The 19,681-nt window shown below is 39.2% G+C and overlaps 1 protein-coding gene across 2 annotated transcripts in view; it reads left to right on the top strand.

Annotated features, from left to right (window-relative positions):
• Positions 1 to 19,681, top strand: part of NLN (neurolysin) — a 94,172-nt gene that overhangs the window by 34,359 nt on the left and 40,132 nt on the right. For both annotated transcript variants that reach the window (XM_006044450.4, XM_044932467.2), the window contains 5 exons: positions 1,841 to 1,989; positions 12,993 to 13,100; positions 14,540 to 14,642; positions 15,493 to 15,653; positions 19,514 to 19,649. In XM_006044450.4, the coding sequence (XP_006044512.1) occupies positions 1,841 to 1,989; positions 12,993 to 13,100; positions 14,540 to 14,642; positions 15,493 to 15,653; positions 19,514 to 19,649 (657 nt within the window). The remainder of the gene's footprint in view (positions 1 to 1,840; positions 1,990 to 12,992; positions 13,101 to 14,539; positions 14,643 to 15,492; positions 15,654 to 19,513; positions 19,650 to 19,681) is intronic.

The raw sequence follows: 19,681 nt of genomic DNA, 5'->3' as shown, positions 1-19,681 counted from the left end.
TCTTCAATAAAAAAGATCTGATTGGGCTTGTAGTTAGTCAAATAAAGGGAGTTGATTCCCATTCAGCAGAGCTTTCTCAGCAGGCAATTTCATATGCCTTTTCCACCCTGTAAGTGGTTTGTCCTTGGTTCACATACTCACATGTTCAGTCACTTATGGCTATGATGGTGTGCCAGGGTAATAGCTTATGCATTTAAGAAATGTAAAAATAAGTGGGGAAAAAATCTTTTAAAACAGAATGATCTTAAATTCTGCTTTTTCTCCCCAAATCATACATCTTTTAAATATAACTTTGGTTTTGTGATATTTGTTCTCCCTCTCCTATGAATTTCTCTTCATAGGTTAATCATAAAAATGTTTGAATTTCAGAATAGATTTTTTTAAGTAATTTTTTAAAATTATCTAATTTTTAAATTTAGATAATTTATCTAATAAATTTTAAAATTATCTATTTTTTTAAAAAACAAACACCATGAATTTGTTCAGGTATTTGTGGCATTTTTATAGCTTCCTTTGTAACCATGTTTCAAGAGGACTGATATGCATAAGGTAGCTTGTTTAACTGGACAGTTCCTTGGTATGTAAAGGGTAGCTTTGCCGTCTACCATATATCGCATGTGTAAATTTTACCTATTTACAATACCTTCAAAGTGCTAAAGAGTAAAATTAAAATATATTGTCACAACATAGCCACAACTTCCCTGTAAATGATACTTTTTTTTTTTTGCTGTAGTATGGATTATTTCAAGACATCAGATTTTTGCCTAATTAAAGTCAAAATACAAATGTTTGAAAAATCCACCTACCAAGTTTGATATGTGAAAGTGAGAACAGAAGACATCACCACTATCATTTAACAGGAAGGGCCCCAATATTCATCTGCTTACTGGATATGTCCATTGAGATTTCTGAGGATCATTTGAAATTATATGCAGCTTTTTATGTTTGTATGAATGCTTGCATTTGGGGGAGGGTTCATGACTTTGGTTAGATTAAGAGTTTATTGTAAAGGTTAAGAACTTTTCTAAACAAACCCATCCCTCTAAATCACCTGCTTGTTTCTTAAACATGCTTTGTTTTGCCAGTCCCCATGTTTGCGGTCTCTACTTCAGCAGTCCCCAGCTGAGCTCTTCCTCTCGTCCCGCCCACCCTCTAAGGTCCAGCCTTCTCAATGGGTGTGGCTTAATGCCTCAGTCCTTGGTATTGCTGCCTTCGAGTTCCTGTCCCATTCATTTGACAGCTAAGCTGCTCTGTCCTTGTATTGTTGTTTATCTTTTCATGTACTGTTCCCTACCCCCAACTCCCAGACTATAAAATGCCTCAGTATGAGAACTATATCTTTTAAATTGGAAGGTTGTGATTGATGTATACACTGTAACTATATATATATATATAAAATAGATACTGGCAAGAGCCTACTGTATAGCACAGGGAGCTCTACTTAATACTTGGTAATGGCCTATATCATAGAGTGGTTATATGTATATGTGTAACTGATTCGCTTTTTTGTATTCCTGAAACTAACACAACTTTGTAAGTCAACTATACTCCAATAAATTTTTTTTTAAAGGACATCTTTTTTCCCCTCTACATTCCCAGATAATAAATTGCACTCTAACCATACTTCGTTAATTACTCAGTGCACACCCTTATTGTTCTTAGCAATGCCCCTGGACTAGCAAAGTCCTGTTTTAGACACTGTTTCTCAAAAGCCTTAGGAGCCTCTAGAGAAAATATATAATCTTAGACTTATATTGGGATAATCCTTCATCTGTGTATGAGGTATTTTTCTTAATACCAACTTGATGAGTCCTTGTGGTTTTTTTTCCTCTATTAACAGTGGAACGAACCATGCTAGATTTTCCCCAGCACGTCTCCTCTGACAAAGAAGTACGAGCTGCAAGTACAGAAGCAGACAAAAGACTTTCTCGTTTTGATATTGAGATGAGCATGAGACAAGATATCTTTCTGAGAATTGTTCATTTAAAGGTAAATGATCTTATAATTCCTTTAACAGGAAAAAAAAAAACCAACAATAAAAACATAAAAGCCTTTGACCAATGATAAAAAGTATTTGAATGTGCCTAGATTTTGTGTCTAATTATTATAATAGAGGGCACAGCGTAGTGTTATATTATGCCACTTAGGTTTATGTTGAGCTACTAATTACATTCATTTAAAATTTTTAAGACCAAGTATAATAAAAGAGTGTACATCTATAAATCTAAGACTTTTTAACTATCATGGACTTTAATAGTTTAATGAAAAAAATTCTTTGAATTTTAAAAAAATTGCAGCTCAAATGGAGTTGAGTTGTCTATAAATAATCATGTGGTTTTGACCATAAACCTGATGGCATACTGTTTGATTGTGCATGCCGGAGACACTCCTCTCTGTCATTCTTACATTTCTCGGACTCACAGAAATTACGGATTATGAGATCTCTAGGTGGGTCTGCCTTGAGTGTTTTGACTCTTTTCATCACCAATGTTGATTTGCTTCCTAGCATTTTCATCATTTCTTTGCTTTGAATTTTTATTTTCATGGTTCTCAGCAATTTGTTTGGAAAACAACCAAGGTTTTACAATCCTAGGCATTTTTGTTAATTTTGCATGTTGCATATGCAAAATCTCTAAAATTGTTTTCTTTTTAGCAAATTATGACAAGAATTGAAATAAAAAGCTGTTTTATTTCAAATGTTTTATTTGTAATTCACTGTGGCATGTGTAATCAAAAATTTATTTAGACATGTAAGACATATGTGCTATTTTTTCATGTCAGACATTTTTCACCCTTAATTTGTGTTCATCTATGATGACTCATAATTGTTCATCTTTGGCACTTTAAAAATAGCATAAAATAACTCTATGACTATTTTTTACTAAATTGTCCTCGTTTCAACTTTTGACTCCAGTTGTTATTCTATACAATTCAAATCATGGCCCTTATAGTTTCCGATATTTATTTCATCCCAGAAAAATCTAATTTTTTTTCTATCTGGATATTATATATGTGCCATAGAAAATTTCCCTAGTATTTCTAGTTTTCTTTGATTAAGTGTTTTTTTATCCTGACTTCTGAGTTCTCATTTGGGATTTTCTAGCTTCAAAAAGGTATTGCAATCTTAATGTTATTAATTGAGTCTACCGTTTTTGTTACTTTTCCACCTTCTCTGATTTCTTATAAATATTATCAAAATCTGGGAGGTTTGTCACTTTAGATTTCTTTGTTAAACTTTTATATTTTGTATGTATTGGCCTCTGATCCCACTAAATAACTATTGTGCTTGTTTATGTACTGGACTTTATTTGGTGAATTTAAATACCTACCTTGACAAATAGTAATATTTTTCAGTTGGTATTTTTAAAAATCTAGAACTATCAGTTTCAGCTCTTTGCTAGAGTTGGATGCTTGAATAGATGGTAAATCTCACACCATTCATACCTAACAAAGTTAGATGTATCTAAATCTTCTGTTTAATTTTTCCTTTAACTTTCTTCTAAGTAAAAATAGAGCAACCATGATACAATACATAAAGCCTTCATTAGACTGAGTGATAGGATTTTAAATTTATGTAGAGTCATCAATTTTGGGCTTGCTCTACCTGAACAAGGGTGATCTAAATAATAATCTCTACATTGGCCACCAATGTAGCCAATAATCAAATGTATTATCTTAGCTAGATATAAAGCGTTATTTTAGGTCCTGTTAATTTTCACTTAAGATTGTTGCATAGAAGCATGAAATTACTTTTTTTCACAGTTCCTTAATGCAAACTGTGTGCCCAGTAGGCATTCTAGTTATCTGTGGATGTACAACATGTAACTCTAAAACTTAGTGACTGAAAATAGTAAGTCATTTTATCTTCTCTCATAGTTTGTATAGGTCAGGAATTTAGGAAAGCGTCAGTTGAGCAGCTCTGGCTTGGAGTCTTGCGTGTGATTTCAGGCCGTGGTGACTGGAGCAGGTAGACCAGCCAGATATCTCTATTTTCGTGTCCCCACAGGGCACTTCCATGTAGCGTTTCTCTGTGGACTAATTTGGACTTCCTCCCAGCATGGCAGCATCAGGCAGTAGGACTTCTTTTCCTGGAGACTGAGGGCTTCAACGCGGATGTTACAGCATGTTCTACACAGAAGCTGCATTGCATTTTATGACCTGTCTCAGAAGTCACATAGCATCACTTCTGCAACACCATGTTGACTGACTAGTCACGACAATCTCCCAGATTCAAGGGACACCACATTACAGTCTAGGGAGTATCATCTGATTCACAGTCTTGTTTCACAACCTTTAAAATAAGCAAGTTGTTGACTAAATGGATGGATGAAATCATAGTAGGGCATGAGACTAACCAGCGTGCTGTAGTCTTTCTACTTCCTTCCCAGGCAATGCTAGTAATGCTGCTTTACAGTTATACAGCAATATAGTTATCTAGTATAACTCTCATACCAATCTTGTGAAGTATCCCTTTTTATACGTAGAGAAACTAAGGCTCAGAAATGGTAACTTTCCAAGTGAAAGTGAAGTCGCTCAGTCATGTCCGACTCTTTGCGACCCCATGGACGGTAACCTATCAGGCTCCGTGGTCCATGGGATTTTCTAGGCAAGAATACTGAAGTGGGCTGCCATCTCTTTCTCCAGGGGATCTTCCCAACCCAGGGATCGAACCTGGGTCTCCTGCATTGCAGACAGACACTTTACTGTCTGAGCCACTAGGGAAGCCCTAACTTTCCAAGAGTCATGGGAAGAAAGTGAAAGTGTTAGTCTTTCAGTCATGTCCGACTCTGCGATCCCATGGACTGTAGCCCACCAGACTCCTCTTCCATGGGATTTCCCAGGCAAGAATACTGGCGTGGGTTGCCATTCCTTCTCCAAGTCATGGAGGTGGTTGGTAAATACTTGCCAGAAGTCATGTAGACTTTATGTTAAAGCCCTCAAGGTAAAAAGGTGTCACATTTAATTTTATTTTGCATCTTTGGCAGAGTGCCTGGTACAAAGTACAGTAAATATTTAGTAAATGTTCCTCAAACTGAAGTGGGAAATGGTGACAAATTAAAAAAACAAGCCTTCAGTAATTGATGCAAGGACATGGGCTGTCCATGTGGGGCAAAAAATATCGTATTGCTTCCTCACAACCAAATGAAAAACAATCTCTAATGGATTAAAGTCTTAAAAAGCTAAACTTTAAACCTTCTGGCAGTTTATATAGAAATAAACCTTCATGACATCTGAGCCAGGAAGTATTTCTTAAAAAAAGACACCAAAAGTGCTAACTATAAGTCTGATAAACATGACTACATTAAAATAAAGAACTTCTATTAATAAGGTGAAAAGACACTAATACAAAAAAAAAACAACTCAAATACTAAAAAAAGAAATTTGCAAAACATGAAACTAGCAAAGCATTAGTACCTAGGATATATAAAGTAATACTTTAATCACTTAAAAAGACAAGCATCACAATAGAAAAATGAGCAGATGACATGAATGGTAGTTCAGATAAAACACAAATGGCAATTAAACATGAAAAAGATGTTTAACCTAATTAAGTCAGGGAAGTTCAAATAAAGACTGCAGTAAGATTCTTCACTGACTGATTGACAAAAATGAAAGTCTGACAGTGCCAAGTATCTCTGCAGATAGGAATCAATGGGAATATTCGTGCACTGCTAATACATGTGTAAATTGATTTTTAAAATAATAGTAATAACTAATTCAGAAAAAAATCTAATCCTATGAAGTTGGATCTTATATTCTTTAAATGTAGCACACCCACCCCACCCCCACTTCAGCATTTACCTAAAAATATGTTTGCATTTGTCCACAGGTGAAATTGAACATGTATTCATAACATTATCTATAATAGCAAAACACTGAAACAACTCAGATTTCCATCAAAAGGAAAATGGGTCAATACACCGTAATATATTTACAATAGAATGTTTTGTAGTAGTGAAGAAAATAAACTACAGCAACATGCAACAGCATGACTAAATCTTCAGTTCAGTTCAGTTCAGTCGCTCAGTCGTGTCTGACTCTTTGTGACCTCATGGACTGCAGCACATCAGGTCTTCCTGTCCATCACCAACTCCTGGAGTTTACTCAAACTCATGTCCATCAAGTCAGTGATGGCATCCAACCATCTCATCCTCTGTCATCCCCTTCTCCTCCCGCTTTCAATCTTTCCCAACATCAGGGTCTTTTCAAATGGATCAGTTCTTCAAATCAGGTGGCCAAAGTATTGGAGTTTCAGCTTCACCATCAGTCCTTCCAATGAATATTCAGGACTGATTTCCTTTAGGATGGACTGGTTGGATCTCCTTGCAGTCCAAAGGACTCTCAAGAGTCTTCTACAACACCACAGTTCAAAAGCATCAGTTCTTCAGTGCTCAGCTTTCTTTATAGTCCAACTCTCACATCCATACATGACTACTGGAAAAACCATAGCCTTGACTAGACGAACCTTTGCTGACAAAGTAATGGCTCTGCTTTTCAATATGCTGCCTAGTTTAGTTATAACTTTTCTTCCAAGAACCAAGTGTCTTTTAATTTCATGGCTGCAGTCACCATCTGCAGTGATTTTGGAGCCCAAGAAAATAAAGTCTGCCACTGTTTCCCCATTTATTTCCCATGAAGTGATGGGACCGGATGCCATGATCTTAGTTTTCTGAATGTTGAGTTTTAAGCCAACTTTTTCACTCTCCTCTTTCACTTTCATCAAGAGGCTCTTTAGTTTTTTATTTTCAGCCATAAGGGAGGTGTCATCTGCATATCTGAGGTTATTGATATTTCTCCCAGCAGTCTTGATTCCAGCTTGTGCTTCAAGTAGCCCAGAGTTTCTCATGATGTACTCTGCATATAAGTTAAATAAGCTGGGTGACAATATACAGCCTTGACGTAGTCCTTTTCCTTTTTGGAACCAGTCTGTTGTTCCATGTCCAGTTCTAACTGTTGCTTCCTGACCTGCATACAGATTCCTCAGGAGGCCGGTCAGGTGGTCTGGTATTCCCATCTCTTTAAAAATTTTCCAGAGTTTGCTGTGGTCCACACAGTCAAAGACTTTGGCATAGTCAATAAAGCAGAAATAGATGTTTTTCTGGAACTCTTGCTTTTTTGATGATCCAGCAGATGTTGGCAATTTGATCTCTGGTTCCTCTGCCTTTAGGCAGAGGAAAATCTTAGTAACAACAAATGAAAAAAAGAAACTACATAACACTGCATAAAACAAGATATCATTTTAAAAGGCCAAAAGGAGCAAAAGTAAACAATGTATTTAGTGGGATTTTAGTGTGTAGTCCCTAAGTCATGTCCGACACTTTTGTGACCCCATGGACTGTAGCCTGCCAGGCTCCTCTATCCATGGGATTTCCCAGGCAAGAACACTGGAGTGGGTTGCCATTTCCTTCTCAAGGGGATCTTCCTGACCCAGGAATCAAACCCAAGTCTCCAGCATTGCAGGAAGATTCTTTACTGCTGAGCCAGTGGGGCAGATCCAAACAATGTAAATGTAAGTGGTAAAACTAGAAGAAAATATTTAACACAAAATTCAAGGGAGTGGTTACCTATTACATAGATAAAGGCAACAGTGTTTTAATATTCTGTTTCATAAGTTTAAGGATGGATTTAATTTGTTTTCAAAATATATATCGGAGAAGGCAATGGCAACCCACTCCAGTACTCTTGCCTGGAAAATCCCATGGACGGAGGAGCCTGGAAGGCTGCAGTCCATCGGGTCACTGAGGGTCGGACACGACTGAGCAACTTCACTTTCACTTTTCACTTTCATGCATTGGAGAAGGAAATGGCAGCCCACTCCAGTGTTCTTGCCTGGAGAATCCCAGGGACAGGGGAGCCTGGTGGGCTGCCGTCTATGGGGTCGCACAGAGTCGGATACGACTGAAGTGACTTAGCAGCAGCAGCATAATATATATATGTATTTATAAGCATTTGTAAATTTCAGATACTATATTGAAATATAACATTTAATGTATCCTTATATAGATCAGAAGAAAAAAAAATGAACACATCCCTTTAGCTACAAAATGTCCAAATATCAAAAGCCTCAAGCCTTAGTGTTTCCCTGTCCTGACAAAGGCTTGGCAATCATTGGCTAAGAAGCCTGCAGAGATCAAAAAAGCCACATTGGTGAGAAAAATGTGCACTGTCTCTAGGCGTATAACATTTTATTATAGTGGCCTGCTGAGTAAGAAGTACAAGAAAAGAAATCTTTAGTGAAATTAAGTGAATTATGCAAGCTAAGTTGAGAAATGCAATTATCTATTGTAATAGTATTTATATTTTTTTCAGAGCTGTGGGCTTGATCTTGCCAGTTGATTTTAGACAATGATTTCAACAGGAAAGTTTTAATGTTAGAGTGTAAATGAATAGGTCACGGGGTTAAGTATATGTTTTTAAGCATTATGTGATCTACCAGCTGTGGAAACTTGGTTCCAAATTAAAATACAAGAACCAGTATCTTAAAACCATGATTTTAAAAATAAATAAATAAAAGAGCTCACATACTAAAGAGGGAAAACTCAGCCCAAAATTCAACATGGCAGTGGTAATTCCCTCTGCTTACCATGCCTTCTTGATTTTGAAATGTACAAGTCTAGTCATTGGTCATAATACTATCGAAACTTGTACCTTTGTCAGACTCTTAAAAGTCAATAGATCCAACATCAAGCATCAACTTCCTTGCCTTCGTTTCCGCATCAGCCCAATGTCCTCTTGTGCTTCCCAAGTACTCCCCTCTCTTTTCACTCATTGCAGATTAACATTGTTTGCTAATGTATCTTTTCTTCCTCTGTGGGACTTAAAGCACTTCAAGGAGATAGTCTGTCTTGTTTCCCTAGTGCCTGACCTTAACTGGAGCTCCGTAAATGATGTTGAATAGAACAGTCCCAGCCTAAATGTGTCCTCATGTAGTGCGGTTTCTCGCTCTGCCTGTGGCCTACACAAAAGCAGACTCTTGAGACAGCGTATAGGAGTCCGCAAGCAGGCCTTTCTGCAGCCCTCCTGCCCAGAGTGCAGGCAGCTGCCTGAGAACGCCCTCCTCCCCACAGTAGCACAAAAACCTGACAGGAAGTATCAGTTCAGTTCAGTTCAGTGGCTCCATCCTGTCCGAGCGACCTCTTTGCAACCCATGGACTGCAATATGCCAGGCTTCCCTGTCCGTCACCAACTTCCGGAGCTTGCTCAAACTCATGTCCATCAGTCTGTGATGCCATCCAACCATCTCTGTTGTCTCCTTCTCCTCCTGCCTTCAATCTTTCCCAGCATCAGGGTCTTTTCCAATGAGTCAGTTCTTTGCATCAGGTAGCCAAAGAACTGGAGCTTCAGCTTCAGCATCAGTCCTTCCAATGAATATTTAGGACTGATTTCCTTTAGGATGGACTGGTTGGAGCTCCTTGCAGTCCAAGGGACTCTCAAGAGTCTTTTCCAACACCACAGTTCAAAAGCATCAATTCTTTGGCATTCAGTTTTCTTTATGGTCCAACTTTCACATCCATACATGACTACTGGAAAAACCACAGCTTTGACTTTTGACATACAGATCTTTGTTGGCAAAAGAGACATTAGTCTCTGCTTTTTAATATGCTGTCTAGGTTGGTCATAGCTTCCCTTCCAAGGAGCAAGCGTCCTTTAATTTCATGGCTGCAGTCATGATCTGCAGTGATTTTGGAGCCCATATAAATAAAGTCTCTCACTGTTTCCATTGCTTCTCCAATACAGCAAGTAAAAGTGATTGAAAAAAGAAACCAAAATGAGAAGCAGAAGAAAGGGAAAGACATTGCAAATACAGAAGAATTTATTTCTATCCCCACTTTAACAGCTAATCAGCTGTGGGATATTGAGGAAGTCATTTAACCTCAGTTTTCTTATCTGTGAAGTGAGTATTTTGTTATTTAGTTAAGTCAAGTCTTATCTGACTCTCTTGCAACCCATGGACTGTAGCCCACCCGGCTCCTCTGTCCGTGGGATTTCACAGGCAAGAATACTGGAGTGGGTTTCCATTTCCTTTTCCAGGAGATCTTCCTGACCAAGGGATCAAACCCGTGTCTCCTACATTGGCAGGCAGATTCTTTACCACTGAGCCACCAAGGAAGCTCAAAAGTGTACATGTAAGAGTATATGTGTTTATGTGCTCATACGTGTATATAAAAGTTCTTAGTTACAGGAGGACGTTGGGGAAAACTAAATCTTGTTACCACAGAGTTTAAAATAAGATCCCCTGAGAATGGATACATGTGTAGAATGGATACATGTGTATGTATGACTGACTCCCTTTGCTGACCACCTGAAACTATTACAACATTGTTAATTGGCTGTACTCCAGTATAAAATAAAAAAAATTTAAAATAATAAAGCAAGATCTCCTGCTGTCAGATTATATAAATTTGAAAATGGCTTCAGAGAACTTTAGCCCCTGCCTACCCATACCAAAGAGGCCTGAGACCTGGTTCAAGTTCAAGGAGATTAAATTCTTTTTCAGGAAGGAAGATACAATTGGATCAGAGCTGTCTAGAAGTGTCGGCTGATTCCCTCTTAGGAAATCCTTGGGCAGTAGTTCTGACCTTGCCTGGAGATTATAAGGGAGAATATTCTTAAGATCAGCTTTGGGATAGGAATGTGCTTTCAAAGCACATTTTAGACGTGCTTTACTCCTACCAGAGATGTCCGGAAATTTCCCAGGACCTCGAGTCTGAAAGGCAAAGGGTGTCTGGTTATAATCGAATCAGACTTTTGTTAAATGTCATTTTTGTGGTAGGTCAAATATTTCAGTACATGTAGTTTGGTCATTTTTGATTATACCTAATTCAGAACTGGTTTTTCTCAGAATATCCTGTTGACACGTGGGTTACCTATTTGGGGAGAATAAGTAGTTACCTAATTTAGACCTGGAGTTTTGAGTTTACTGTACCAAGTGCCCTTCCAGGCTCTCTGAGATAGCACCCTGCAACCACCAGATATTTCCAGTCCAGCCCTCTGATGTGAGGGCACCTGCTGATCGAGCACAGGAGGAGAGGAAGAATTTGGCTTACATCCGCTGGTGAGGCCTCTGATGAGCCTCTGTCCTAAGCTCAGGGCCACCTGTGACCAGGTGAATGCCAGGAACCTGAGAACCCACACGGCTACCCAGCTCAGTGCCTCACTTCTGTCTTGGCCACTGCCCAGATGGGAAGGCCCTCTGCCCTGGATCTCAGCCTCCCCCTTGGGTTCTTCACAGTGTACCTGGCCCTTGCCAGGCCCTTCTCACCAGGGATTGTTTTTTCCTCTCTTCCACTGCACACAGCTACCGCCTAGATTCTCCCCAGCCTTACAACCCGTAGTGTCATCCTGTCTGGGGACTCTTGTTGCCATGCCCCACATCTCAGGACAGACTTCCTAGCGCTGTTAAAGCCAGCCTCAGCCAGCCCACGTTCATCAAAAATCCGTATGAACACTGTAATTTGAACTACTGGCCGTCTCTGAGGGAATCAGCCCCCAGCTCAGCTATCTGCCTAGCCATTCCGGGTGTCTTGCCCCTGCGCCACCTGCTGCTGGCCATCCCCAGTGCGGGCCAATACCAGTTGAGAGGGTTCCACCTCCACTCATGCCAACATGCTCAGAAATTCTCCAGGGACACAGAAAGGACTATTGTGGAAAAAGAAGTCTAACTGTTCTGCCTCCACTGAGAATAAACTCAGAGGAAACTGTGAGTAATGTATGCACAATAAGTACTTTAGTACAATGGCACAAAGTACTTTTTGGTAGGTAAAGTAAGATACAAATTGCTGTAGTAAGTGTTGGATTGGATTGGATTCATACCATCTCGCAGGAAAAGCTGAACGAACTTTTTGGCCACCCCCAATCATACCCTCAGTTAAAGTACAACTCTGTTTACCATCTGCAACAGAATGTAAGAAATTGCAGATGTGTTGCAGCCAGAACTCTTTACTAACAGTCTAACACGCAAGCTCTAAAGCTGAGCATTTTAAAGACGTGATTAGGTGCGAAGATACAAAGCTTGAGGTGAACAGCCCAAGTCTGCAGGGAGAGCAAATGCAGCCCTCTTTGGTCTCTGAAGCTGAGAGGGTGTTAAGGCTCTACAGACCAAAGTCCCTCATCAGCTCTCAGCCACACTGGAGCCTTTGCACCTGCCGAATCTGTCTGGAGCCTCTTTCCTCCCAGGGACCAGAAAGTAACCAGCCACCCAGATGTGCCATGTATATTCTGCTGCCTGTTTTAAAGAAACATGAGGTGTGTTTATTACCTGGCTGTGGCCAGGATAGTTTTCCGCTCTTTCTCCAGGCCCTCAGTCCATTTTACTGAGTGTGTGTGCATTGCTGCATGCAGGTTCACAGGTGCTGTCTATCTCTCCTCCTCTTTGTGATATGCTAGCTCATTTCCCCCAGATATTTGTTCATATGCAGCTTGTCGTGGTCCCTTGATCTTTCTTGCCGAACAATAGAAAGGCATTTTTGAAGCGCTGGAAGCCTTTTGCTGGTGTTCTATCCAGCTGTCCCTGTTTGGTATGTTGGCAAAAGAGTCCTACCTTCCATTTCTGTGGAATTTGCCCATTATTTCTGTTCTTGCCTCTCAAGTGGAACCAGGTTAGCAAACGATAGAAAATTAAATCCAGATGCTTTGTGATAAGAAAGATGTTTTGTGAAAAAGACCACTCAGTCATAAAGAACGCTCAGAATGAGATTATGCAAATATTCCTATTATCACATTTTTCGAGTGGTACAGCACATTTGATTCTGATGAAAGGCAGGGAAATTCTGGTTAGCTTTTTATTTCATTTTTTCTGTTTTAAATGAGCAGAAGCTCACTAAAGCATAAAAGAACTTAGGTTTTCCAAAAGGGTTGCCTCACAATCACCTGTGTGCTTTCACAGCCCACCAGAGATGATGAATAAATTTTACTTTGGCCTCGTAGTTTATAATTTACCCATGCATTGTTGTAACAGAAATGAAAGAGGTTGTCACACTATTTAATTTCAGGAAACCTGTGATCTGGAAAAGATAAAGCCTGAAGCCAGACGATACTTGGAAAAATCAGTTAAAATGGGCAAGAGGAATGGGCTCCATCTTCCAGAACAAGTACAAAATGTGAGTTTGATTCTTTTTCTTATTAGAAAATAAAAGAATAAATTTTAAAAAATACAATGAAAAGACAGGAAATTGGGAAACAAGTGTTTGTAACGTGGGAAATAACTTACAGTACAAATCAATTTACAATGTATTTGGTAGCCAATGATTTTAAATTTCACAACTCCTATTAACCTCGTGTTGACCGTCAAATAGCTGATAACTTAATTGTTCTTTAATTCTGTGTGGATTTTATTTGTTTTGTATGTGCCAGGTTTATCTCCCCCCATTCCGCTGTACATCCTCTGATAGCTAGTTCAGATCTTAATAGTCAACTTGTATTGCATTCCTTTATGCATACAAAGATAGGGCACTGGTAATAAAATCCTTATGATGGAAAGTTTTAAAACCAGCACTTTGGAATGAAACCCTCTATGAGTAATATACGGACCTTAAAAATGGAGAGATTAGCTTCTCAAACGTTCTCCTTCGCCTAATACCCAGTAAGATCTTCCAGTCTCAGAAGCTCAGCTATAGAATTAACTCATTCTTCAGGATAGGACGACACTGCACAGTATGTGTTAAGTCAGCAGTCTCAAATTTAGTGTGCCTCCGAATCACCCGGAGGGCTTGTTACAGCTCTGATTATACAGGACCCCGCCTCTTGAGAGCTTGTTCTTCAGCAGGTATGGTGTGGGTCTCCAGAGTGGGCATTTCTAACAAGCTCCCAGGTGATGTTGATGCTACCTGTGAGAAGCACGCTTTGAGAAATTGTGTGCTCTATATAAGTTTTATAATCTAGAATTTTTAGAAGAGTGGGACAGGTTAATAAATTCTCTCATGTGTTTTCTTGTGATTTCCCTCCTATTGCTTTCTTTGATCTCCTACCTCGTACTTTTTTCCCCCTCATCTAGTACTTCTTAAACAAATGTTAGGGCCCATAAATCACCTTTATTTGCAAATGCTATATGAAACTAAAAACACAACCTGTTTTCCTAAGGAACCATGGAATTAATTACTTGGTTCTTACCGCTTCATTTACTTTAGTACCCAATACTGATTTACTAAATTAAAATTTCGGATTGGAAAAGATTAAAAGTGTTCATTATCAATAGGCTACCAGATTCATTCATTTACTCAGCAGCTACTTACTATATATGTACCATGTACCAGACTCTGCTTTCACTATACCTCCTAAATATATTTAGTTCTTACAAATTTATGCCTGATTTCTAACACATTACCAGGATTACCTTTCTGTACATATTACATACAGGTTCTCATGGACACAATGTAGAAAATTGCAGACAACTGTGTTATCAAGCACATCTCTAAGAAAGTAGAGAGAATTGGGTACAGAACCTAGCCTTCATATAAAAGTGAAGCTTCCTTGACTGATGGAGATAAGAATGAATGTTGCATTTTATTGTTATCATCCTGTATTTGTATCTTTGTTTCAGGAAATTAAAGCAATGAAGAAGAGAATGAGTGAGCTATGTATTGACTTTAACAAAAACCTCAATGAGGATGATACCTTCCTTGTATTTTCCAAGGCTGAACTTGGTAAAACTTTGTTGTTTTTTTAAAAGAAGTCTATAATTTAGACAAATAATGTCACCCCACAATTTACCAAATCAAAGTTAAAAGAATTCTTTTAAAAATGTACCTTCTGCACAACCCACTACCCCTTGTAGAAAAAGCACAAGCAAACCACACCTCACTTTTAGGCTTACAAGAATATATACTGTTTGTAGAGACAGTCTAGAAGAAATTTTATAATCTTGCTTGACAACTCATGCTGGTGTTTAACAGCCTTTGGTGCTTTGAAAATTTTTTGCCTCACAGTACCCTCTACATTGTAACTTAAACTGGCGTTTAGTCACTGAGTCGTGTCTGAGTCTTTTGCAACTCCACGTACTATAGCCTACCAGGCTGCTCTGTCCATAGGATTTCCCAGGCAAGAATACTAGAGTGGGTTGCCATTTCCTTCTCCAGTGGATCTCCCCAACCCAGGAATCGAACCCGCATCTCCTGCATTGGCAGGCGGATTCTTTATCACTGAGGCACCAGGGAAGCCCCTGTAACTTAAACTAACCTTTTCTTATTTGTTATGGATTTGCACAGGGGGTGGGGTGAGGGGGGCTTAATTTTGCCTGTTCCTCATCAAAATGCCATCTGTACAAGTGCATTGAGGCCTGGTCGTATTTTGAATTACCATCTCCCAGGCCACCTGACCTCTAACCACCACCCCATTCCAGTAACATCAAAGCAATATTATAAGGATTGTCATTATTTTACTTGAATTTCAATTACTCCACAAAAATCCCTGGAGCTTCTTAAAGGCACCATGCCAGTGCTAAATAAACCAATCATGAGTGGAAAAATTGATGTGTGAGAAAATGATTTTTTGCAGGTGCTCTTCCTGATGATTTCATTAACAGTTTAGAAAAGACAGATGGTGGCAAGTATAAAATTACTTTAAAATATCCACACTATTTTCCTGTCATGAAGAAATGTTGTGTACCTGAAACCAGAAGGAAGATGGAAATGGCTTTTCATACAAGATGCAAAGAGGTATTATAAATGTTTGCCTTTCTTTTGTTTTTACAGAAGATGTTAAGAAAAGGGTTTGCTCTGTTTGCCAGTGTTGAAGCTAGCTCAGAAGTGGATTCCGATTTCTTCATGTAAACATGTTTCTGTGAAGGTCATGCCTCCTAAATCCTCAGACTTACAAGACTTAGCTTTTGGCTTGTTTTTTGGCAACCTTCTTAGTGTGGCCATAGGTTCAGCTGTTCTAATGCAGATTGAATGGGTTAGAGAAACCAATGGTCGTATTCTTCTTCCAAGTCAACAGTCCAGGGCTGGTGGAATAACTCTCTTCAGTAAGTGACTTCTAAGGCGAGTTTCTCACCATTTTCAAGCCTGTTGGGAAGTGGGAAAATAAAATACAGAGCAGTCATCTTTAAGAAGAAGACCTGGAAATGACATACGTCAACTCTATTCACATTCCATAGACCTAAATTCCATCATACAACTGTATCCAGCTGCAGGGGAGGCTGGGAAATAGAATCTTCAATTGATAGCCATTTGGTCAGCTAAGGGCACTCTATTACTAAAAGGAAAAGAGGAAGAATTAGAAATGAATTCTAAGAGTCAGCTAGCCAGCTCCACCACAGTCTGCCTCTCTGGCTATCCAAATAATCATGAGTACCCTTTTTTCTTTCCCCCACACAGAAGCCATCGACCATATGTCAGATCCCAACCAGTTAACTGCCCTTTAGCTCAAAGACCAGAATCTCTGAGCGGCACACAGTCCTCCCCAATTAGAGCTTCTCGTGACCTGGCCACCTGCGAAAGGGTGGAACACTTGCCTGGCCCGCTCACCTCCAACACACACACACCCAGTGGTAGAACAGGAACGGAAAACCACACTAAAGACTCCCATTTGAAAAAGGGAAGCGTGGGAAACACAGCAGGCCCATACCAATTCTCAGGAGCAGTCTGGCAGAAACCGGAGGGATTCCGAGCTCTGTGAAGTTTCCCGGGATCGCCCGTTGGACTTACTTAGGCCTCCTTTCTAGCAAGAATTCCTTTAGCAGTTGTATGCGGTGGCCCCTGGTTTTGCCTGCAGGGAATTCTTTCTTGTCCATTATCCTCCATGACCATATCCTAGACAGCCACTGGTATACATTCCTACTGATGCCAGTTTGAAGTCTGAGGGGTACTTTTGTAGGCCAGGCTTACTTATATTTGGTAATAAAATGCCCTCAGAAACCTAATAGGTTTCTTTTCTGTTTGCTTACAATCAGATTCGTGTTAAAATAATATCCAAACCTGCCAAACTTTTTCTCATATGCGGGCCTCTGTATGGTGTCCACCCTCTGGTCCTCACTTTAACGGCGTCTGCTTCAGGGCCCTCTGAAACCATAGACGTGAGGAGGAAGGCAGCACCCTCAACGCGAATCATAGTTCAATAGCGCTGAGCGTCAGTCTTCTCTACTGGTGTCAGGACAGAACAACTGCCTTTCCAGTCATCTGACGCTCCAGATCAGGGGCCACGGGCAGAATTCTCTTAGCAGAACTCTTTTCCCTCCATCTTTGCAAACTGACCAGTTCTCACTTGAGCTCATCTCTCTTGTGTAATCTTTCCAAAAGCAGCACATACCAACAAACATACACCAACATTCTTAGTTTTCCCAAACAATCCCCTCAGAGCTAAGACTTGGTAGGTGACTGGCTTGCTTCCAAGTTATGGTGAGCAACAGTTTTTTAACAAATGTTACCTATGGTATACTGAGTATTACCAGCTTCCTACATGACAGCATCTGTGTCCTCACCTTCCATTCCTGTAGGTTCTTCATTTCTCTTATAGCAGCACTCTATTCCTGTGTTTAGTCTCTGTGGGTGTTAGGGTACAGGTTAAACCGATGTACAAAGTCAACCAAAAGCACAGTGACTCAAATAAGATGAAAATTATTTTTCTTCAGAAAGGATTAGTGGGTGCCGGGGGCCAGGGAGACTGGGAAATTATTGTTACCAAGTTTCTGTTTAGAAATGTCTTAGAAACAGTGGCAATGGTTGCACAACAGTATAAATGTAATTGGTGCCATGAATTGTACACTTAAAAATTGGCTAAAATGGTATATTTTGTTTGGGGTGTATTTTACTACATTTTTTTTAAGGTTTATATCTCTTGCAACTAACAGCACAGAGGTGAGTGGTCCGGAGCTGGAAGATAGCTCTGCTGTCCTTGGTATGTGGCTCCAAGGTCATTGTTCTCACTTTCAGTCCACAGCTAGCAAGACCGAGATCTATAATGACCCAGAAATTTCACTCATCACCTCATTTATGTTCTGTTGTCCCATTGTGTATCACGTGGCCACAGCTAGTTTTAAGAGGGGCTGGGAAAGGGAGGCAGGTGACCGTGTACCCAGCAAAAGCTCAGAGAACTCTACTACTAAAAGGAAGAATGGGGTAATAGATATTGGGGAAAAACTGGCAGTCTAAGGAGACTGGAAAAGGTGAAAGAGATTCAAACTAGGTAACTTTAGAACTTATGTGTTTCTCATACCCATGTTTCCATTCTAGTTTTAAAATGATAATAATTATAATGCATAATTATGTGGTGTTTGCTCTTGTACCAGGCATTTTTCTCTGTGCTTTACTTATATTCTCACGTGAATCTTCATGATCACTCTATAATGTAGCTGCTTTTATTATGTACGTCTTCCAGATGAGAAAAATGAGGCTTAGGAAGATTGAGGGACTTGCCAACATTTTGACAACTAGTAAATGGTGGAGCCAGATTTTGGTAGTGTGATCTTCCTTAGAAGCATGTCTCTAAATAATTTGATGATTTAATAGCAATTTTTCTTTGACCTCAACATTTCTTTACTTTCTCTGGGAGATTATTTTCCCCTTTATTGTTAAGGAAACAATAAAGCAGTATCGCTATTTGCATAATGCAAATAAAATGTTTAAAATGTGTGTAATAATTTGAGAAAATCCCTAAACCATTTTTAAGCATAGAGTTCTGTGGCATTAAGTATATTCATATAGTTGTGCAGCCATCACCATGTATCTGCAGAACTTTTTCATCTTTCCCAACTGAAACTCTGTATCCATTGAACATAGACTTCCCTCTCTCCCCACCCACCAAGCCCCTGGCATATGGCATTCGACTCCCGGTCTCCATAAATTTAACTACTCTAGGAACTGCATATAAGTAGACTCATACAGTAATTATCCTTTTGTGACTAACTTACTTCACATAGCACAGTGTCTTCTAGATCTATCCATAATTTGGCATGTGTCAAAATTTCTTTCCCTTTTAAGGCTGAATAATATGTAATATGCACTACATTTTTTTTATCCATTCAGCCATTGATGGACATTTAGGATGCTTCTGCCATTTGGCTATTATGAATAATGCCACAGTGAACACAGGTATACAAATATCTGAGTCTCTGTTTCCATTTCTTTGGGATGTATACCCAGAAGTGGAATCACTGAATCATATTGGAATTCTTTGTTTAATTTTTTTGAAAAATCATAATACTGTTTTTTATAGCAGCTTTGCCATTTTCATTAGCAATATACAAAGGTTCCAGATTTTCTACATCATCATCAATGCTTATTATTTCCCTTTTTTAAAAGAGAAATAAATTTAACAGTACCTAAAATTTTGTTAGGACCCTCAATGCTATCTCCTGAGATTTAAAAAAATCAATTATAATTTCAGGAATAAAACTGGATCATGAATCCAAAAAAAAGTCTATAACACTGAAATGGAATAACTTACTAGTTGAGATGTCTAAAAATATTTGAGAGTCTTACCAACCTGAAAGTAATGTAATAGCTCTTCTTTTTAGTGCTTTGGATCCAGTTAATTATTAACCTTTATTTTGGTTTTTCTTGTTGTTGTTTATTACTAGGAGAACACTGTAATCCTGCAGCAGCTACTCCCACTGCGGGCCAAAGTAGCCAAACTGCTCGGCTACAGCACACACGCTGACTTTGTCCTTGAGATGAACACTGCCAAGAGTACGAGGCATGTAACAGCCTTTCTCGGTTAGTCTTTTCTTAATTTCTCATATGTTGCT

The sequence above is a fragment of the Bubalus bubalis genome, chromosome 19 (genome assembly GCF_019923935.1).
Source record: "Bubalus bubalis isolate 160015118507 breed Murrah chromosome 19, NDDB_SH_1, whole genome shotgun sequence".
Taxonomy (NCBI): Eukaryota; Metazoa; Chordata; class Mammalia; order Artiodactyla; family Bovidae; genus Bubalus; species Bubalus bubalis.
The sequence above is the reverse complement of the archived record's forward strand: the minus strand, read 5'-3'. Positions and strand labels throughout refer to the sequence as shown.